Raw genomic sequence first — 23,725 nt, forward strand, 5'->3', positions numbered from 1 at the left:
GAGAGAGCAAACATCAGGCCGATCAGGCGCCACAGTGAAACTTGACGATCGATCGGCGGCATCGGCGCTTTTTTAGGGGGTTACGCTCTTATAACATATTTATACAATTTTGCACAAAATCGAATCGATAGTGGTATTTTCTCTCTCTCTCTCTCTCTCTCTCTCTCTCTCTTGGAGGGTGCACGGTGCACGCGTTGCGCTCGAAGAAACGCTCGTTGCCCCACGCGCGACGTGTATACTTGCCAACAAGCGTACTTGCAGCACAAAGACTCGAATCCGACTGTTTGTGCTATATATAAAAAATAAAAAAATCTTACATTTGGATTATATACGCTCGCGCGATTGTTAATAAAAATAGAGCCTCCAACTTTGGTGCTAACAACAACGATACGAGACAATAACGTACATACAACGGTTTTCTATTATCACATCGATGAGATAGGTCTCGCGTGCCACCAGCCAGGTGCCAGGGCCCAGGATTCCCGTTACGATCGTCATCGTCGCGAATTAATAAAGAACAACACCGAGTTACAAGAAACGTAATAATAATACGCAATTTATTGGCTCTGGAAACAGCGCACAAGATATAGTATATCCAAAGGGTCTTTGTTTGTGATCGTAACTTAATTAAACGCTACCTAAATGAAATCGCTCGTTGTGTAAATGAGTAATGAATCGATGAGTGATGACTGATGACTGATGAATGCAGATCGATGCGGAGTATAATTAATTAAAACGACTTTTCACTTTTCACGCGACTTTAACATTATATGTATATTATAATTGTCAATTATGCAGACTTTTTTCCAAAAGAATTGTCAATGTTATATTTTAAAAATCCATTCAAATTCACGATCCACGAATTTAATCAGATCAGCCTTAGGTATAATCCCACGGTCGTCGCTCTTTATCTTTTTTTAAAAAACTATCTATTCGCTCTCTCACACCCCCTCCCCCCTGCTTTCTCACAAATCGAAAATTAAGAGATCTTCAAAACTACTCTTCCGACATATTCCAAAATGATTTGTACATACGTGAAACTTATTAAACTTGAACTTTTCGCGTATTCCCATCGATGATCGTGCAAGCACGTCGTCCAATGAAGAAGCGTTATTTTTACCATAAAAAATTACATTCCATGTGCATATATCTTTTCATTGTTTCAATTTCAATCCTGTCTCTATAAATCTACAACTTTATTCTTACATTATCACGAAGCAGTTTTTTTTTCCCACGCAGTTTTACTTTAGAAATATATTTATATGTATCATGTATGTATATATGTACGTGCATGTCTGTATATGCATATGTATATGATACACACACACACACACACACACACACATCACACGTCACATTTAAAACTCACACGCAACGTGAAAAAACTAAGGGTCTGTTTTCTCTATCGCTAAACTAGTGCAGGCAGTTCAGCGATAATAAAAAACAGACCCAAAGGAACACGCTCTCCGGTCATACGTAATATGACGTCTATCTGGGTAAAAACGTCGAGTTCTATCCCTTTATAAAAATCTCTTTAGAAATATTGTAAATATGATTCACGTATGTCGTAATATACATGTGTAGATAATTATGAAATTAGAATATCGATTGCATATAGAAAGCACACAATTTAACGCGTCATCTCTAAAGCTTTCTCTGATACGTATATATCTGATGATCTGCGGATTGTTCTTACAAGACGATTCGACATTGAAAACTAATATACGAAATATTCGTATATGTATGTATCGAATCATTTTCCATTACTTTTATTCATTACTTGTGTATTATTTTCGTCGTCTGCGTATATTATATCGCATTACTTTACCGACGTGCTACTTTCCACGATACAACGGTGGATTTCTTTGACCAACGGTGAATGTGCAAAGAAATGTAAATGGTAAATGGTAAATGGTAAATGGCAAATGGTAAAAAGATTGTAGAGGACGCGTGTGTGAGTTTTCAACATGAATATTCTGTTTCATGATTTGGATATTTATCAAAGTTACATTATGCTGGTGTACATTATTCGGCAAATATTTTATTTGTATAAACTCTGCAAGCCCAGCTTACCATCGTCACAAATGCACTTTTAGGTTTATTTTATTCATGTACGAAATTGCTGCTTATATCTGTAGGAGTATAAGAGTGTCGATAAGTTATTAATAAAGATTAGAAAATCTGTATTCCATATCTATGCGATTTCCGTTTATCTCCCGATCGGGGCACATCTTCTTTTTTTTTTCTTTTTTAGAAAATGACGATTGATATATTTTATTATACATTGTCTTAAATCGGCGCCACTTATTGCTTGATGTATTTAGTGCAGCAACATTTGGTTTTTTCAGATATCCATAATGTAAGGAAAGATACCGGCTTATTATACTTTCTATCGTCATTTTGACTCGTATTGGCGACTGAGATAAACAATTGGTTCGCGAGAGTAATAAACTAACGAGAAAATAGGCCTATCACGCACGCGCGTTTAACAAGCGTGATACCGACTTGTGTATTATAAACGGTAAATGGTAGACAAATAATGTAGACACAGGTTACTTTATCGAAAGTCGAACGCTTTCATAGTGGTAACCGTCGTCATTTCGATTCTACAAGCACAAAACTATTCGTAAATCTTATTTATTTACTTGCTCCATACTCTCTTACGTCGAGGTCAGAAACGCTCGGATCGGATTATTAGTCGCAAAGCGCGTTGTAAGAGGAAAATTTGCTTCGACGACTTGATTTTCTCGCGTATTTCTTTTTCTTTTTCCGTTCGTAATTCAAGTGTCGCCCGTGCCATAATTCAAGTACAACAAATACAATAAGTAAAATTATATCGTTACAATAATTACAGATTAATCTCATTGGCATGACTGACCCCTCTCGTTTTTCTTTTTCTTTTCTATTTTTTGCTTTTTTGCTTTTTTTCACGCTATATATAGTTAGGCATATATCAATTAAGGAAAAAGACTTATAAAGTTTTTACCACATATTCGTATGACGTGTGCGTAAACATCAGCGCGCGACTCGTAATCCGTATCCCCGCGCTCCACTCACCCTGCCGCCTGTTTCACTGATAGGATAATCAAACACCCTGGTAGTCTCTGTATAGCCGAGTCACATATAGACTACGCTGTGCGATGGCACAATTTTTTATAATACAAGCGCAAAAGATTACTAACCATTACTAGTTTATATAAGTCATATATCAACTGCCAACACGAGTCTGCGAATCGATTGAATCACATATTCTGCCGAAAGCGTACGTCTCCTTTTCATCTGCGAATATATTTGAGCTAGCGAATTTATTGATAGCCTGAAGAGTTATGCGTGTGTTTCGCGTTTGCACATCTCTTTTCATACACATATGCACGCGACAAATTATGGGGTGCACAATCCTGGTATGTCTATCCTGGTGTGTGTGTGTGTGTGTGTGTGTGTGTATAGTATGTATGAATGTGAGCTGCGTGGACGGCGCTACGTACACCACTTTTCGGTCAGTCAACCACTGACAGACTAGTAGTCGACTATCGTCACTCGTACTCTCGGACACCTGTGGTTCCACTGGGAGTTTTCAGTTCAACGTGCCTAGCTCACGTCAATATATACCGTTGTATAATCTACAAGAGACAATCGGTTTACGTCGCACGTAACCACACAAATCACACGAGCAAAACTTCAATGCTAATATGGCTTGATTCTCTAGCAGTCTAGCTAATATTCAATTCAAATTATTTACGTACTTGCATACAGATATGCTAGAGTTTGTCTTGGAATAGGAAGAGATTGTTCGTAGCAGCGACAGCCACCACATTTTCAGATGGATGCCACGCAGTGTGAAGTATTTTCTTATTAAAGTCCAGGCAGTCGACGCTAATCTCATCCTTCTTGCGTTTGCCACCGGTGCATACCTACGCACGCGCGTGTAACAAACATAAGTAAATGTTTCAACTTTAAGTCGCGGCATATGCAATATGCACGGCTGGCGTACAATATGACTCTTTATGAGAATAAAGCAAGATCTCGTAAATGTACTAACCTTCCTTGGCTTCAGGAGTGTTTTCGGTTTGGCAATGTCGCGTGCTGCCTCCAAAGTAAGATCGCGTTTGGTCGTACGATCAAATACTCGGAAGAAATTGTTGTACGAGCCCGTCATAATAGCAGAGTCATTACCGCTCCAACAACATTCAAACTTGTCGAAGATACAGTCATTTTCATACAATGAACATAATTTTGATCTCAAGTATTCGTGTACCTGTTGTAACAAAAAGGTTATATTCAGACAATTATGTGACACAGTTATACGCGGATGATGATATACATCTCCTGCGATAAAGTAGGAAATATTTATCGAATGAAAAAAAAAGGTTGTTGCAGAAAATGTAGGTTTACGACAGCGGGTTACGCACATATCAAGAGTTTCATTTCTATAAAAGATGTGTGTGTGTGTGTCGCTTTCCTTAGGAATATCACAGAGCATACAAACTTACAGGATAACATTCGATTGGTTTGGTCTCCATTTGCAAGTCCCACACTTTCACGCTGAGGTAGTCTCTGCTGATCATGTATCTTCCAGAATTACTGAGCTTTACATCGCTTATGCTTGAAATAATTTCTGAGAAAAAACTCCTATTGGTTGGATCTTCAGGCTCCTCGAAGAGCTTACTGTGCTGATCGCAGAGAGCAGCAGATCTCATATCGCAAAGTCTAATAGTTCCTTTGCTACTACTGTACACCAACACGTTGCATTCCGCAGGATGAAATTCCGCCGCAGTTATGACTTCCGTTAACTCTTCCATATTAGTTGGCTTAATGTCTACTATATCTGTATGCTACGGTTAAGAAAATTATATATCTCCTAATATTATATATATATATATATATATATATATATATATATATATAATATAATATAAGCTATAAGCTGGCAAACTAATATTCTGGAATATTGCAGAAAATATCATCCAATGTAAGAAATATTGATTCATGCACGATTCATAAAGAAAAGAAAGGATACTAAAACTCTGGTCAGTTATCTCAAGGTGCCAAAGATTAATTCTAAGATCATCAGCACTGAGGTATGTCTCTTGATCACTGTTGACACTTATACTGTTTATGTGATAGGTGTGCGCATTGGCAAATATCCTCCTTGGTGATGCCTCTACCATCAACTCCATTGGTTTTATGGTTGGCACCTATGTAACACACGCGGTAATACAATAAAAAAAAAGCGTATCAAACATAATTTTGTACACGTTGTGTACTACTCTTCTCAAAATAGATGACACACGTAAACTTTTATCGTCGCGCGTTTGATAATAGTAAGGTAAATCCAGAATAAAAATAAATCAAATATACAACCCAGAATCCCTTACCCTCAAGGCAGTGATGCAGGCAGGATCGCGTATCGTGCCATTCTCCTCTTTCGTATTATACCCCTCCACTCTTTTATCTCTCTCACTAACTTTCCACAACTTGATTGTTTTATCGTTCGTGGAGAGTAAAAAGTGAGCAGGGTTCTTTCTTTTTAGCCACCTAATTTTATTAATTTTTTCTTCTATCTCTAGTGATTTTAGGTAATCGAACTCAGGTTCGTGGCTCTGGAAAGTGCTATACACATTGTATTCGCCTCTTCGTGGTATACTGTTTTTACTCTGTGCAAACAATGTTATCATTTTCATAATTTATTACTTTAACAACACGGGTATCTTAACGTTAATACTAGTTGATAGATTCAGTTGTAACAATCCAAGTATCACGCTTGAAAGTTTATAACTTATAACCATCTACATCTATAATCTTATAATGCTCATCTAAGCAATCTTGATCAATGTCCATCGTGTAAGCTCAAACGGCTTACATCTTTAATAGACTCAGTGAAGAGCCGTTTGTGGCCCAATAGAAGATCAGACAGATACCAGATTATTAAATGTTACATAAGCCTGCCTTTGTGTGTAAAGATGGTAGAAACAGTCAGATGCGTCTTACAACAAAATAGAAAGTCTTGTAAATATGTAACGTGTATTTTCTTCTTCTATACATCAAACGTCATCGATGGAACGTATCAGAGTTGAGACTCTAACATGACGCTCCAAATATACGTGACTCGCGTAAGATGCGTATCGTCACGTATCGTTATACGTGTATCATAGGATGTATTACGTCGTCACAAAAAAAAAGGTAGCAACATGTGTGCAAGACATACGTATTAAGAGTGACACGCGGATTGTTTGGCTAATCATATTTTAAACAGAAAGCGTTTGTTTACTTGAACGTTGTCCATCTTTTAAATCGTATAATTGCAACTGCACTTACAATGGGGTCTCTTTGAAAAATGACAACGCGTCCACCCTTGTCTCCTGTCGCGAGGAGATCGCCATCGTGATTAAATTCAACGCATGAGATTATGTCAGCTGCAATAAGAAAAAAAAACGTAACACTCATATTTATTATACAAATATAATTTTGTACAGCATATGACAAAACTTGTGAAAGAATCTTGACGTGAGTCAAGAATACATTAATCTATATCTATATTGTAATGCAAACTAAAAGAATGAATTTGTGTGAGCTACGCGAGATAAATTTTGAATCAGAATCTCGATACGCATGTGCAAAGCCGTGATTCGCGACTAGTTGTTTGTTTTATTTTGGTATGCTGGTAAACCGATAAGATAAAAGACAAGATGTTTCTCTCTCCGGTGAAACTTGCCTTCCGTAACGTCATCTTCTAAGGTCCCCTTCACTTGTGAGAAGCACCACTGTATGTCACCATTGCCTGTAATATAATATCGTATAATAGTGATTTTAAAACGAAATATCTCTCTCCTGTTGCTCATTTGTCTCAGATTGACATGATAACTTGGCGCGTGCGCGAATGATATAAGTAATAATTAATAAAAATTACTTTGGAATACGCGATCACCTTTTGTGTCTTAATCAGAGAACGCAGTGCGTTTTAGTCTTTGTCAATAGCAACTTTCCAGTCATAACAGATAAACGAAAAGAAATGGCACAATATACATTTATACATACGTCTTTATTTTATTAAGCAAGATCCGCGTAAGTCTAAGAAAAAATTTAAGATCAAATGCCTGCATACGGAGAACAAGAGCCATAGATGGTGGAATGTGTATAAACATTCGATTTATACAATCTGTATAAAGAAGCCCAGAGTAGCACAAGTGACGCACGTTGTTTAGAAATAGTAAATTTATGTGGAAATAACTTGGATGTCTCTCCCTGATGTAGCATACAGAGTTGCACTTCCAATACGGAAATGAGATATCTCCACACAATGGCAGGGAATGGAGAAAAGTACGTTGTTATTTCGCAAAGCTTTGGATCAAATAGAAAAAAATTATGTATACAAAGTAGGCACATGAAGGAGAGGCACATCAAGTTGAGAGGAGTAAAGCGAAATGATGGCCATCCTAGGGTACTACTGCTATGCACCTGCGGGATGGAGCAAAAGAAAATGCATGCAGTAACGCCAGTAACGCTTCCTACGCGCCGATGACAAAGGTTTTGCTGCGTTACTTTGAACCTTTGAACTGAAAGGCAGACAAGAGTAAGAGTGTGTCTGCAAACAAGAGAGCGAGTAAAGAAATCATCTCTGTTGGAAAATAGTTGCGCGTGGCTTGTTGGAGTCACTTCGGTCACTTGGAAAACACCGTACGAGCGGTAGAAGACGGACTGTGCGATCGAGAGCGAAGAGAAGCGAAGAGGGGACTCGGTGAAGATGGCCGGCGCAAAGTCCTCCTGCGACCTGCGAAGGTCGCGCGAGACGTGACACGCGTGCGGATTGCGGAGGATGAGCGGAACAGATGAGGGGAAGAGAGGTAAAAGTGAGCCTACTTGAAGTTTCGGCGTAATCCATCGTGTTTCTAGGCCGCCGCCGCCGCCGCCGCCGCCGTTGCCGCCACCGCCACCGCCACCACCACCGCCGCCGCCGTTGCCGTTGCCGCCGCCGTCGCCACCGCTGTTGTCGCCGTCGCCGGCGACGGGCACATAGGTAGCTGCCCCCCCACGCACCAGGGAGAATCCGGAGTGCGGGCGCGAAGGATGCGCTATTACGCGAAGAGAGACGTTCAGACCGAGAGGACTCGCGTCGCGATTATACCCGCGTCCCTAATCTGGGTCAAGGTTCGCCTCGCCGCGGCGCGGGCGAAGCGAGAGGGCGAGGAGACGAGCTGCACAGCAGGAAGCAGGAGCAGGAGCAGGAGCAGGAGCAGCGCGAAACGTCGTAGCCGTCGCTGGCGCGTCGTTGGCGGCGCGCGGACACGTATATGCGCCGGCTTATTAAGAGCCACCACGGTAGTTGGAGCACTACTTACCGGCCATCTCGACACGACACACGAGGGGCAATACACGCAAGCGGAGAGCGGAGAGAGGAGAGCGTTCACGCGCTAGTTTACTCCCGATTTACGGGATCCACGAGCGTACGCGCGTGCGAGCCACCACACGACCACACCACGCCACGCCACGCCGGCGACCACTCGCACTCGACCAGGCGACGAGATAGTTCGCTACGCGAGAGAAACACGCGACTGATCCAGACCGTGCGCCACCGATCCTCTGTCACATATTTTCGGCCAAGCACCGTGCCATAAAGCGCTCTCTCTCTCGAGTCTCGAGTCTCGAGTCTCGACGTAACGCGCGGCTGCTCTCAATGGCGGAAGTTCACAGGCGCATAACCGCACAACGCGACTATGGCGTGACGTCACTGCGCAGCCAGAGCCACAGCCAACTGAGCCAACAGCCAGGTCTCGCCGTTCGCCGTCTCGCTACTCGCGCGCGCGCTACCTCCGCTCCGCGGTAACCACCATCTTACAGTTACACGCGGTGGCGGTGCTCGACGACGCGCGGCGCGGAGTCTGCGCGAACGTGCCGCCGAGAATAGACGAGAACTGACGAGGATCGACGAGGATAGCCGAGAAGCCGCGAATCGCCGCGAATCTACGCTACGCGGCAAGGCGTCAAGCGTCAAGGCGGCTAGGCGGCAACTTTGATGAGTTTCAGTTTGAGGACGAGCCAGGCGCGTTACTTTTGTATCTTGTAATTGTATCGGAGATGTTTCTTCTCTTCCCCTTTTCTCTTCCAATAGTTCCAATACACACGTATCGAACGATCGGCCAACGCCGATCGCCAACGGTATATTTGGATAGCAAACAACCCAAAAAATGTAAAAGCGTTTCGGCAGCATCCCAGATAATCCAGATATAAGACCCGCAAAGATACCAGGTGCCCTCGAGATCGAGATATGTAATAGGTACATACACACAGTACTGCACGGTCGTTATTTCGTTGCTTACGTTAGACAGCTCTGCCTCTCGAGAAAAAGACAGTTATTCCTTTTCGTCTATAGTCTATATCAAATTTAATAACGTGCAGTAATAACAAGAGCATTGCTCACATTGACGTTTACGTTTACGTTTACATTTACGTTAAAGACAGTAAAAATGTTTTTGTTATCTTGGAAAGTTGTTTTTTCTTTTTTCCCAAAAAAAGTTTCGATATCTTTGACCAGAACGTGTTTTACATTCCATGTTTTTTCGATCGTACAGGTACTTGATAAAATGTGATCGGGGCCAAGAGGCGAGTGGCTCCAAACGTGGCTCTTAATCGCGAGCGACCTGTCTGCGTATAACAACATAGCTGCGAAATCCCGCGAAAACAGAGAGATCACTTGGCAAAAGCGTGTTACGTGGATCGAGCGCGACCTAGCGCACGGCATCAGCTATAATAGCTGTGCTAGGGATATATGTTTGCCGTGATATTTGTTAGTACACTGCTATTCCAAGGAGAGACGCAGAGAGAGGTCATCTCACGACCCAAGAAGAAATTCCGCATCGTCGCGCTTCGTCGAGATATAAGAGATATATAAGAGCTTTCGCTCTCGATGTTGTAGAATTTACCTAAGAGCTCCGTTAATTTGTCATGTAACTCCTCGAGAGAAGAAAACAGAGGCGACGTCGTACTCCCTCGCGAGTGCGCCAAGGTCCCGGATCCAAAGGCACGGATTTCCGACTGATCCATTTTCCAACATCCGAAATTAGCTCGAAAGGCTAATCATCGTTTTCGATTAATCCGCAGAAATAATCCAGAGAGTGGCCGAAAGCTCACCGCTCAACTAATCGACGCGACGCGACGACTCACGTCGGCAACTTGACTTATCACGTTGACAGAAAGAGACGAGACGAGACGAGACGAGACGCGACGCGACGCGACGCTCGAGAGACTATCTCAAAGTGGTACCAAGTACGTGAAGCTAGGACGAGCGACGAAGCTCGCTTTGCCAAACGTATTAGAGTCACTACGTTAATATGTTTGTACTAACGAGATTGCATCTCTACTAAAATTTCAACACCCGCGTACCGCGATAACAAATCTCTGATGTCTAAAACAATGTAATTCGAAAGATTCCAAGTATTTGGACACGACTGTCGTAAGGACAGACGTTTCCATACTTTCCGTGCGCTCCCAAGGATGTATTGTATGTAATACATATAAGTAGGTGATCTGTGAGTTGCGCTTACCCGCGAGCCGCGAGTGACGTGCACGCCAGTCATCTCGGTTCGGTACTCACGGAAGTAAGTGTGGTCGGCGCAAACGGCCGCGGCGTTCGCGTTCTTCTCTTCCTTCCGCTTATTACGCGTTACCACGTAACGAACCATATTTTCGTTCGAATAGACAGCGACAGCGACAGCGCTTCTCCCAACACGCACACGATCTAGCGAATACATCCTCGCGTGGCTCGCGTATCAACGGCAACCTTACCTCACCTTACCTTACCTTGACGAGTTTACCTCGTCGCAACGCGACAACCGCGACACCAGAGTATTTCCCGCACACAACGACGTTCTAACGAATTGTGAACAATTTCGAAATCTTTGCTCCTTCTCGCACGCAATGTCGATTCCGGGACAAGTGTTTACGCCGCCAAATATGAAATCTCAAAGTTTTATTGCTTCTTTTATTAACGTAAAAAAGATTTCGTAAAAAAACATATACATAAGTATATCAGGCACGTACGCTACGATACACGGCAAATGATTTGTGAAACGAAAGCTGATAAAAGCCAGTAACGAAGGCAGAAAAAGAAGTAAGAATTAAGAATAAATTACATTCTTAAATCGAGTAGAAACAATCTGTTCAATAGTTAAATTGAAGAAGGATGTTGAGTACTTGCTGTGCATATGTAAGCGATCGATTTAAAATTTTCTATATATACGCGCATAAAGTATAACGACGTGCGGTTCTTCGGGAGGACGACGCGTCTTTGTAGTGAAAAAAGATGTGAAAAGAGAAAGCTCCAAATTATCTCGAAGCAAGCATATACCTATAGATTAGACACGTAATAAAATCCCATTATTATTTAATGTTGAAAAACCTTGATGGATACGTGCAGGGTGACAGGAATGTAATACAGGTTCGCTCGAGTAAAAGCCAACACGACTCGAAGGAGTCGAAAAGGTGGAACGCTGACGTCGTTCGATTAAAGCGCAATGTACGTTCTCTGATAAAGAAATCAAGTAGCGGAAGAACATTCCGAACTGTGACTATTGTGCGATAGATACAACAATTTCCACGTACGCATTTTTCACGCGTTTACGCGTGATAGACAAACAATTAAGTTTCTTATGTGCGGAGCTTATCTCAAAGTGCTACTCTGGATTATCGTAACTTGCCACAAAGTACCGATTCTTGTATCGATCGCTTATCCAGAGTCTATATACTGATTAAAATTCTGGAATAAGATCAAAATCACCATATCGTGAATTTTGCAATTAGGATTTTCCGTTGAAAAATTTCAAAATTCTACGTAAGTACATATTTGATTCTATAGTATACGTTTATTTTACTTTTATCCATTAGGCGCGACACGACGCGCGGCCATGCAGGGAAAGATTCTCGACGTTCTCGAAACGGCGCGTAACTGGGGTAACCAAAGCGCTTACACACGTGGATAGGCGCGAGGACAGACTAGAGTTTAAAAGTTTGTCGCGTCCGCGCGAAAAATACGTGCCACGCGCTTCAAGTTGAAACTATAAGTAAACATCGAGTCCTGTACCCTGTACTGAGACGCGCGACGTACGACACCGATGACGATTCGACAAATTTAGAAAGGAGATATTCCATCGAGGGAAAGGGAAGGAACGATATTCCTTCCTAACGAATAACACGTCTTGGTGTTTCAGTCAATTTAAGTCAATCAGAAAAAAATTGGAGTTTTGCGCGTTTCAAGAAACGTACGTCTGAAGAGACGATGAGACGGTAGGGGCAGACCGGGCAGACTAATACTCATTGTCAGTACTCACCGGCACGTTTGTTGACGGCGGTGTTGATGATGGAACCGAGTTTCGTGAGGCTGGACTGCCTCATGACGTTGGAGGGACTCTTCATCCGTTTGGACGGTGGTACCGGAAGCGGGGCGGTCTTGGCCCGTGCCAAGATGGCACCGCCGTTCCGGCAGTTGCCGATTGGATTCGAGCCGGGGGACCGCTGGGGCGGAGCCCCCCATAGACCCACCACCCCGGCGTGACGCGTGGTGACACCTCGCTAACCTCCTCAGCTTCCTGCCAGCTGTTATTCTCGCGGTCAGCGTCAGCCTTAGCTTCGTCCACTTTTGTCGCTTCGTCGCCGCTGGAAAACAAAATCTCTGTGTGTGTGTGTGTGTCTCTTGTCTATACGTTCCCTTTCTCTAAATCTAAAGTCTAGTCGTTCGGGCGATCGATCGTCAGGCGACTCAGGCGATTCCTTCCCGTCTCTCGGGGTTTTTTCCCCTCTTCTCGTGTTCCCTCTTTATTCACGTTTTAAGTTTTACGTTTTAGATCTCACTCGATTTTTATCGCGTATCGTGCTTTAATCGCGACTGATTTGTAAGACCGTAAAATCGATATCCATCTTCCCCATTGCACACTTTCCTAAACCTAAACCTAAACAACGCGACTCGCTGTGACTCGCTTGTGGCAAGCTGTTTTACAAGCTGTTTAACCGTACTCGCACGATTATACGTTTCATAAATGCGTGCTTGATAAAAACCTGTTGTATAAACATTCAAGTATTCGTGTAATGCTCTTAAACGCGTCAATATCTCGTGTAGGACATTAATAAGACACGATCCAGACACGTTACAGAACACAAAACCCTGGTTGGTTGTGTGTTATCGAGTAATCCAGTAATCCAGCGTACGGATAAGTAAGGCGTGATGGACCTTGGGTTAAGTCTGAGGACTGAAAGGCCACATGCGATTCGCAATTGTCGCAAGTTCGAACTGTGTGCGAGTGGTGCGAGACGCACACATACTCGCGAGTGCTTATTTAATCGCGACTCATTTAATTCGACACTACATTGCATCGCGACTACGTAGAGTACCTCGTAGAGACGTAGCTAATAATAAGAACGCTCGTTCATTTATTCTCACTCAAAGATCGCTTCGTCTTTATCTGAAACTTATATATTTTATACACGTCACCGTCACATAAAGATCTCGAAAGCTATATGTAACTCTGTAACTTGATAATATCAAAAAATATCAAAAAATATGGCACGCGCGACATACATTCGACGTGCATTCAACGTGCGCCAATCGCGTTGCAAACATACATGTTGCAGTCAATTTCGCGCGAGATATTTCGCGATTATGGTTCTTAACGTTTAATGATACGTCTCAATATCTGCAATCACGTTGAACGTTGACAAGTGGTAAATAACGATAATGAAAAGGGAATGAAGGTATATACATTACACATACAAACATATGTGCATACAGTACGTATATTATTTACGGAAGATCCGGCGCCGCAATGTTAAATTGGTGTAAGTCCTATAAGTTAATGACTCGTGAGAGTTTACCATCGGCCAAAACTCTTTTCGTCCCGAATCCCGAATAACGTGCAGCTGTATCCTAATGGAAATAACAAATAACAAATTGAATGATCGCGAATCGCGATGTTAAAACGATTGAAAATACTGAAAATTAATATTGTTTCATTTTCATAATTACCTAAATCTAAATTATAGCTGATATAGTTACATATAGTGCAAAAGTAAAACGCCATTTGCGAGAAGAGACAAGGCTGGATGTTTAACGCTAAATCTCTACTACAACGGCGAATCTCTTACCTAACGATTCAAATGGTAAGATCACTATATATATATATATATATGAGCTAATTTACGAACGGATCATACTCGCGCGGCACGCTCCATATCGTCATTCTCCATTTGAGCAATGGATAGAAATAGAGATTATCGCGACGATCCTTGTAAGAGAAAGGAAGCTCGAATAATATGATTAAATTAAAATAAATTTCGGCGCAATCATCGAATAATTTACCTTATTCTACTTTTCACTCTTCTGCGGATTTTGATATTGAAAATATATGACGTTAGTAACTTTAAAATATTGTCAGTCCCAAATTTACTTAAAAAATTTCGGCGTTTAACTCGAAAAAATAATCCGACAGATCTGACATCAGATCCGTCGGACGGGTCAAATACGACCAACGACCACAGAGTCTGCGCAACTTAATATGTATATAATGATAAGCTATTATATATTAGAACAAATTAGATATGTGTTAAGGTTAACAAAGTCCACGCGACTATGGATCTCTAATTCACGATATTCACGGCGAAAAAAGGGTATAATCTCGTAGACGTAGACGGATGAATTAGTTTGCCGAGCCGAGCCGACGCGACGCGACGCGAAGACTGGAATCGTTGGCGCCGGGCCAGAGAATTTTCCGGCTGGATCTTATGCCCAAAAATATCTTTCATTCGCGTACATTTCCAGCGAGTAATCGCACGCGCGCGCCGCAAAAATTTGTGTCTTATTGAAATGGTAATGATCCGAGGAGATGAAATAGCCAATAGGGAATAAAGGGAAAAAAAGTCGCGCGAAAAAGCAAGTATGTTGTAAGCAGGCAGGCAGGCAAGCAGAGGTGAAATCGCCGTTAAGCGAATACCATTGATCCCGATAGAAAATACCCGATTAGAAAAAAACAAATAATATTAAGAAATAACTGCTGCATCGGCATCGTGTGTGTAGCGTGTAGGACGTAGGAAACAGGCTTGTGCTTGCACAAAAAAAGAGCAAAAGAGGCAACACGGCGCATCTCTATGATCTTTCTTATTACGTCTGCGAGGGTTATTATATCAATTATTGTATAATTGTATCATGTATACTTTTTCAAATTATAATCCATCCCATATTTCGTAAAAGCTGCGTCAACTGTCGCCACTGCGTCAACACTGTCAACTGTCGTAAGCTTTCTCCGACATCTTCGTCGTAGTTCGTATATTCGAGGCTTGCCAGCAATTTTCATTTATTAAAATAAAACTACCCATTCCACATCGCGTTCCTAATTTTCATTCCTAAAAGTTATCCTACATTATTATTAGTTTTGTGTGAAGCGCGCGCAGGACCGAAACATTAGATATTATACGATAGGACGAAAATATATTTCAGCCAAATCTGACCAAATCGTTACAAATTAATGTATTTTACGGGATTGAGAAATAGAGTATTGAAGAAATATTGGCAAAAGAAGTAAATTTACATACATATCAGTAATAGTAGGCTAATGTTGATGATGTCGAGGAAAGTGCTAGAAAAGCTTACAATTAGGTAGTAGGTCATATCGATGAACCCCTATAACTGCCTGCTGCTTTTGTAAGACTTCGCAGTTGCAGCTTTACTTTATTTACCCGAAATATTGTACATAAAGAGAAAAATGAATTTACGAGAAATGCAACAAATGCATATATACATATACTCGTAACGACGAACCCATAAACGAGTCACGATATTTCGCCAATACCGTATCTCGGCGTAGCGTAGGGTGTTGGCCCCGTAGGATAGTAATTTCAAAGCGGAATGAAAGCAGAACTCGACAGAGACGCTTCCTCAAACTATAGAGACAGGAAGAGCAAAGAGAGAAAAAGATAGTCGCGGATATCTCTCGATAAATATCCTTTTTGCTTCCTTCGGCTATAAGTGCAAAATGTGTTTTGTCGAGTAAACGTAATCGCGTTAGAAAATTCCATATAAATGTGCAATGCAATCCGCATTTATTATAATTATCTTACAAATAAAATGTCGCTTCATCATTGCCCTAAAAACATGATCGAACACGCACGTACGCACGCACGCACACGCACACACACAAAATAGCATTACACGTATCGTCGAGCAAAGAGAGAGAGAGAGAGAGAGAGAGAGAGAGAGAGAGAGAGAGAGAGAGAGAGCTCCATCCATCAGCGTTAGAAAGTACGTCGTCGCATTAACATTAATAGCCTATTAAAAATGTCCATCGGGATGCCGTTAATAGGTGACCCTCATCAGAAAATATAACGTTGCAACGCAAATAGCCTATCCTAGCTATCGTATATTGAAATAATTGGCTCTGAAAGCGAACGATCCCGAGAATCCTTCGCACGTCGCCGTCGATGGAGCCCTGATCCTTCCGGGGAGCCCGCACCGAAGTAATCGCGAGTGATCTCTGTTTGCAAGCACCTGCGCTCTTTCTTGCAACTATATACCTGCCGCTCGGATGGGTATTATAATATAAGGATGGCTTTTATTTTTCGGCTGATATCGCGGCTAGCATCCTGCGTACATATTAGAAGCTGAGAGATGCACCTGCAACGCTGCAACGTCGTCGACAGACGAACCGACCCGACGCCGCGACGCGACGCCGACGTAGTCACTCTACGCGATACCGTTGACCTAAATAGTTGAGATAGTCGATAGCACTTGGACTAGCAATGTCCCGCTTCTTCTTTTATACCGAATTGCTCGTTTAAAGTTCATATCTTCCAGAGGCATGTACTTGCCGACGAATTTAGAGCAAGAAGCGTATCATATTATGTAATAAAAGAGCTATGTATTTCAAGGCACGAGCCATCGTGCACGACTCTGGTATATAGAGCTATACAGAGTAACAACGTTTCAACGCTATCAACCAACTAATTGTGACGGAATATATTATATAGTAATTGTCGCTTGACAATTATTGTACTTTGCGCGGATAATATGGTAATACAATGGATATGTAATAAAGCGAGCGTGTAATAACTGGATTGCAAGATGCGCAACTGCACGAAATCGCAGTGTTATTGTGTAGAAGAATCAAAACTATGTACGTATATAAATATAATACAAACGCTTCTAACACTACTGGATCGCCGATCGTGATCGCGATCTTTAGATGATGCGAGACCAAGTATTTCTGAATAAATTCGCCAGTAAGTACATGGTTCTGAGGAAGACACGTTAAAAGACAGACGCGAAAACAAACTTTTTTCAATTCTCTCTTCTCAATAAATCTATATGATCTAAATCTAAAATAGATGGTGATAGATGTAGAGTGACTCGTCGATTCGCGCATGTAGGCACGGTATCGCCATCGTGTTATTCATTCTCACAGGTCACAGGTCACAGGTAACGCGCCGCGCCGCAGTCCGCGCGTCAGGAGATTGATAAACGCCATGTCAGCCATCTCTGTCCACCTCTGATGATTTGAGCGTCCTTTCGGAAGGTGGTCCGGTCCGTCTATCTTTTATCTGATCTGACTATCTATATCTATATATATATTATATGTATATCTGTTAGTAGCGTAGTACTCCGCCAGCTCGCCTTCGAGAAGAGAAGGAAGATACGTACGGGTTAAAGGGCGGTTAAAGAGGAGAGAAAGACAGAGAGGATTCTTGCGGATCGATAGCTCGTGGCTTTATTGACTTGAGAAACCGCGTGCTAAAGAAGCACATGCAGTGGTGCTAAAGGTTTGAAATCTTTGTCGCCGAGTGCATCTTCTTTCGGTAGTCTCGGTCATCGCGCGTCGCCATCGAGAGGGATAACGCGCCCCGTTCGAGCTCTCCGCGCGCCGCGCCACGCCGGTTCGTTATAGAAATTTCGGCAAAAACCGCCGCGCACCGGTAATGAGAACGTGCTCGAATTTTTGTGTCTGTCGTCGTTAGTGACTCTCTGACTAACCTTCTAACTTTTTCTCTTCAAGAAGCAGAATAATATTATAAATTATAATATAATAAAAGATGAAAAAATGACGTAGCGGCGTAGCGAAACACGTACGCGCGCACAGATATCTATTCATTTTTTGTAATCGATTACGTGTAACGCGCTCGAGAAAAGATAGGTAAGATCGATATAGAAGAATTTGTTAAGGTGATTGAAAATAGATTTGTTCGACGATACGAGATTCTAACGAATAGTTTAGTTAACATAAAGAACTTTCATTTAAATGTCTGCGCTACGTCATCGCCATTTTTTCTCGTATAATTAGCTCTCCAAACTGACAAAGCGCTGGAAATAAAAGTGGAAAACGTAATCTGTATAATGGCGGATACATATCATAACATAAAATATGTATTCTGAAATTATCTCCAAAATGATAATTTTTAAGTTTGACTAACGCACGCACGCGCACGCGCACGCGCACGCGCGCACACACACACACACACACACACACACACACACACACACACAATAGTCAAAGTCAGGTAGGTACATAAAGCGAACGTTCAACGACGAATTAATGGCGGGGCAAATAGCGCACGTGCTCCCCATTGCACGTTACCCGAACACAAACTGGCCAAGATATGCGTATTGACTACTATTGAGCGATCTACCACTGGCGGAATGAGAAATGGCAGTAATTATTTAATCGAAACGACTTTCTCCATTATTTCGAGCATGCAGATACAATCGAGACGCGCTATTTTCGACAACACTGCACGAAACGAGATTCACATTTACCGAATCTGCAAACGTTGATCGTAATTCGTCGTTGATCATAATTATTCAGATTTTGTGGTAAAAAAAATTCTCAATCTAGTGGTCAAATATGCAAAACAGTTTCAATAATGAAATGGTCACGGCCGCCTACGCACTTAATCTAAACTAAAATAGTAAAATATCTATTTGACGATCGCGAGATTTTGGTGGCTTTTTCGATGAGTTTCGACTGAGATTTCACTGACTGTGAGACATCGACTTAAAACTTATTTGCATTATTGTCCTGGCACTAAAGTAACAGGATATATTAAATCTTAAATCGGTTTCGGTCGCGGAGCAATTCAACGAAATTAAGCTGTCGAATCAACTATAAAAGCTATTTGAGAGCTACATTCCACGTGAACATTCGGACGTCGCAACTAGTGAAAGGAAACCAAGACCAAGTTTATGAGAAGAATACTAATCTATTACGTTACATTGACGCAAGCGAGAACAGTTTCGAAATCATCCCGCGGGATCAAGCGATATACGTTTATGTGCGTGTATATGTCAATGATATAAAATAAATGTAAAGAATTATTTTTCTTTGATGGAATTTCAACTATCTCTACAAATCGCCAATTATCGCCAATCGCATGTCGATTATGATTATATCGATTATAATTATACAAGGATAGTGCATCAGCAGCCTTTTCTCTCCGTTCCAATCAGGTGGTATTCTATAACACCTGTTGATTTTATCATAACGTACAGTTTCATAATTACGTCAAGATACAAGTATTTATGGACGTAATAATAGTAACTCGTACATATATAATATAATAGTGAGATTATTGGTCGCAAATTTAAATGAAATTGTAATAATTAAAATTTGACTCATCTTCAATAGCGACATATTGAAATAAAGTTCCTTTGACGGAACTTGCGATTCGCATGATGAGTGTATTATGCATTATATATATATATATATATATATATATATATATATATATATATAAAACATAAATTCGCTGGTCAAAAAGCGTAAATAAGAGAGCCTGAAAGAGTGGGCCAAGGTGAGCACCGGTTACATTCGGAATTCAATTCACATCGGTATTATAGTAGGTATCTCGCCTCGCCTCGCGACGTGTGGTGGTGTGTGGAAAGTTCTCGGGCCCTGGAGGGCCCGGGATGCTCAGGGTGAGAGCGAGTTGCGCGTGGAGACCTTGCTCGCGGCTAATAAGCAAATGATTTGACAATGACAATTTATTATTAAAAAAATTTGAGGTAACGATAATACATATTTTAAACTCCGAGGACACAAGGAATGCAGATGCATACTCTTGACATTATGCGAGATCGTTAGGGTACGTGTTTCGGAGAGAGATAGGTACACCGTGTCGTACTTTCGCTTTCATCTCCATACGAACATCACTCTCGCGAGCTGCGCAGAGAACGTTGGTTTAAATGTTTACGAAATTTACATTGGTAGCAATAATGACGGCGTCGATCAGTCTTGAGACGATGAACGTAATAATCGCGCGATACGTATATTCAAGTATATTCATTTCTTTTCTCTCTTAAATGAAAAACAAATCAATGAAACATTAGGACCGGACGCGTGCTCCGGATCTACGTGCTCCTTTCGATAAAGTTTTTATTATCGTTGTCTATCGACAACGTGTGACAACGTGAAAATTTTTCGCCATGTTCCTCAAACAAAACCCAAGTCAAACGTTGCAAACTGCAAATCATTTTTTATGTATTCATTCGGGCGTCAATCTGCCAGGTTTGACGATATAAGCCCCTGATCGAGCGAGCCGCTGAACGATCAGAAACTTGGTTACGCACGCGTCAAACATGTGCGCGATAAACGCGAAGAGAATATATCGTGTTTAGATTATCAAAGCCCAGAATCGAAAACAGGTGCGACCTTTAATGTAAGGTAAGCGCGTATATGCGGGAAGATGTGAAGGAGGAAGTTATACGGCTTGTAGTCGATGTAGTATTTTCTACACTGATATTGTCATTCTACGCCACAGAATCAGCGAAACATTTGCACGGAATCTCACGTGATAAAGGGCAAGAATAGTGCTTCCCCTCCCTCCCCATCCCTCTCTCTCTCGGTTTTTCAAAGAAATACGTGCACGTGTACGACATTTCGATTCGATTCGCGACGCCTTCAACGAAAGATTCGAATAACTATTTTTACGTCAGATGCCAGAGTGAACCCCCTCCCTCCCCTCCTCACTGTAAAGGTTTAAACGTAATTCCAAATCAATCGTCTAGCATACTGCCCTAGTTGCAACGGACAATGGTACTAGAATATCATACAATCGGTAACACGTTGCCGTTATCCTCCGTAAAATTAGGCATGGCAGCAAACGCGAGACAAATAGACTTAAATTTTAGCCGCTGGAGGCTACTAATTTACAACTACCATTTCGCAGCGATCCGAAATTCTGTAGCACGACGTGATCCGCGAGACCGATAGATAATTAATTAGGCGTTAACGCGATTGACGATGCATTTCATCTTTCGATTCACTTTGATTGAATATCGATGAGGCGCGCATTAATGGGATGCAACTTGCTTTTGCGTTAAACCGCGCAAGTAAAGTAAAAAACGCCCCCCTCTCTCTCTCTCTCTCTCTCTCTCTCTCTCTCTCTCCCATCACGTTTCTTTACACAAATTAATTTTTGCTTTACTTGTGTCGCATAAATTTCGTCTTTTATATAACGCGAACGCTATAATTAACGTCCATCCGCACAGTAATATATCTAGTATCTACATAGATTTAAGTAGATGGATAGGACTTTAAGCAAGGAGAATAGATCGAACGATATCAACGTTTATACAGTAGTAATATGAGAGAAGCCCCGACCCGAAATAGATTTTTGGCCAAATCAATGAACTGTGCCTGTGTCCGTAAATGAAATAATCATTTACCCTCATCAACGCCGCGACAATCGACTTGCGCTAGTTGATCAAGTCAAGTGACTTAACGTACAATCAAATATCAAACACAGGCGTTTTTGCTTGTATGTAGATACAGTTGGTGGTTGGTGCTACGCCACGCCGCGCCGCGACGATCGTGTATGTGTTATCGCGATATTACCATTGACCGTTGTCCGGCGCAACGCAAGGATGTGAAGGATGTCTTGGACTCGAGCAAACGACGACGAACGACGGACGACCGACCGCGACGAAGGCGTAACCGGAAGGGCTTATTTGCCAAGCGGCAATAGATGTTCGCGACCCAGTGACCCTCAACGATCAACCACCGTTTCGACATAACGAGATTTGTATTTGTAATTAAAACGTGCGTATTGTCCAGGACGTACGTGTACGTAGTACGCTCGCGCCCGTCTTCTCATCGACTTGGACACAAGACAAGCTGTTGGAAAAATTTAAATCGACTGCAAACTGCAATGGGGTCTCGTCCTGCAGGGAACTCTGTATACGATCAGTGTTTCGGGTTCGAATGCAGCAGGTGCAAAGTAAAAGCGTGCCGTAGCGTACGATGCAGGGCAATGCAAGAGCTCGGAGCTCGGATCTAGGCCCAGGCTAATGTTTTCGCGCACCATTCCTCGTCATTTCGACGCACGTGCGTGCCGAGGCCGAGATGCAGGATGCAGGATGCAGGATGCAGGTGTCACCGACACTCGACATTTTGAATCGCAAACTTTGCAAACTTTTTTGAGAACGACCAAAATTACGTATCACGCGTACACGTCGCCCCTCTCATACTCTCGTGAGTCCAATGCTCAAAAATACCAAGGTTATACAACTGTCGATTTATATGGATTTATATTTAAAAGAGAGAGAGAGAGAGAGAGAGAGAGAGAGGAGAACGCGATACTTGTATATTTAATTTAATTTAATTTGATTTGAAATTAAGAGAAAAAGCGCGCGGGGACGGGACACAGGATATCGGTGTTTCGTGTCCCGCGAAAGAGTGAAAAGTCACACGTTGCGTTATTCATTGGTGCAGGACGCGTGGCGGGAAAAAACATTGCGTTCCTTTGTAACGTAAAAGGATTCCTCCGACCTTGGAAAAATAAGAGACCGGGTTAAACGCGGTCGCCTTCGCCTTCGCCGTCGCGTCGCGTCGCGTCGCAAACTTCCGCCCGATATAACTTGCAAAAGTAGAGGACTTACCCGTGACACCCGTAAGGATAACGGATCCTGCTGGCGAGTGCTGGCGAGTGGCGGATCCGATCGCGACTACGTGGAGTACGTGGTGGTCGTACGCACAGGATGGGCCTTCTCCTGCTCCCTCGGAACGGTCGCGCCAACAGGACGACGATTGACGATTGACGATTGCGTGTTGGACGTTACTCGCCACTCGGTCCGATATTTCCGATAACTCGCATCGGTGTCGATGACTTTGCCGTGACACCGAGGATAATCCCCTCTGCCCTCTGGTCTTGTGGCCGCGCGCCCTCGAGGCGAGCTGATCAGATCTGATCAGATCTGATGCCTTTTCATCACTTCATCAGGTGTCTTTTGGGAAACGATGCGTGCACTGTGCAACACCGTAGACCGTAGCTGTAGACCCCGCGCGACGCGCTCTCCTATCTCCTTTCCACTTTTCCAGTTTCCGTGCGCGATGCGCGACGCGACACGCTGCACGCTGCACGGCCTGCACGCCGGGCGGGCCGCCGAATTGGCCGAATGCCGCGTGCACCGTAATGCGCGACGACGGTTACCACCCGACAGCTCCGACAGTCCTACACCGTTCCGTCTTACACCGATTGGTGTTTACTACTGATTGTGAGATTTGTGAGTGAGTACTCGGCTACTCGCACCAGTGCCACCCTGCCACTGCCTGCCGTCTGCCGTCGCGCGTCGGCCGCGCCGTAACGTCGAGCACGCCGGCCGGACTTGGCCGGACCGAGCCGAGTCGAGCCGAGCGGGCCGAGACCGAGCCCCGACCCCGACTCTTCAGCCGAGCCTAATCATGCGATTCTCTATTTTTTCCAT

The 23,725-nt window shown here is 42.7% G+C and overlaps 1 protein-coding gene across 6 annotated transcripts; it reads right to left on the reverse strand.

Moving 5' to 3' along the window:
• Positions 1 to 528: 528 nt before the first annotated feature.
• On the reverse strand, positions 529 to 23,672 carry Tws (protein phosphatase 2 regulatory subunit tws). Of its 6 annotated transcripts, XM_071770362.1 has the most exons (10): positions 22,901 to 23,672; positions 12,321 to 12,645; positions 6,713 to 6,778; positions 6,316 to 6,413; positions 5,376 to 5,654; positions 5,018 to 5,195; positions 4,491 to 4,825; positions 4,040 to 4,255; positions 3,744 to 3,911; positions 529 to 3,620 (listed from the first exon to the last, which is right to left on the reverse strand). In XM_071770362.1, exons 2-9 carry the CDS (start codon positions 12,403 to 12,405, stop codon positions 3,759 to 3,761), a joined length of 1,410 nt encoding a protein of 469 aa, XP_071626463.1. In that variant the 5' UTR covers positions 12,406 to 12,645; positions 22,901 to 23,672; the 3' UTR covers positions 529 to 3,620; positions 3,744 to 3,758. The 6 variants fall into 6 exon arrangements, with proteins under 6 accessions (XP_071626463.1, XP_071626461.1, XP_071626462.1 ...); XM_071770360.1 differs by lacking the exons at positions 12,321 to 12,645; positions 22,901 to 23,672 and adding an exon at positions 10,589 to 10,730; XM_071770361.1 differs by lacking the exons at positions 12,321 to 12,645; positions 22,901 to 23,672 and adding an exon at positions 9,918 to 10,053.
• Positions 23,673 to 23,725: the final 53 nt, after the last annotated feature.

The sequence above is a fragment of the Temnothorax longispinosus genome, chromosome 2, assembly GCF_030848805.1.
Source record: "Temnothorax longispinosus isolate EJ_2023e chromosome 2, Tlon_JGU_v1, whole genome shotgun sequence".
Classification (NCBI taxonomy): Eukaryota; Metazoa; Arthropoda; class Insecta; order Hymenoptera; family Formicidae; genus Temnothorax; species Temnothorax longispinosus.

Coding starts and splice junctions, on each gene's coding strand:
- Tws (XM_071770361.1), bottom strand. CDS start 10,038: ATGGATCAGTCGGAAATCCGTGCCTTTGGATCCGGGACCTTGGCGCAC. Junction 6,414..6,712: donor AGAAGATGACGTTACGGAAG/GCAAGTTTCACC, acceptor TTCTTATTGCAG/CTGACATAATCTCATGCGTT. Junction 4,826..5,017: donor GATAACTGACCAGAGTTTTA/GTATCCTTTCTT, acceptor CGTAGCATACAG/ATATAGTAGACATTAAGCCA.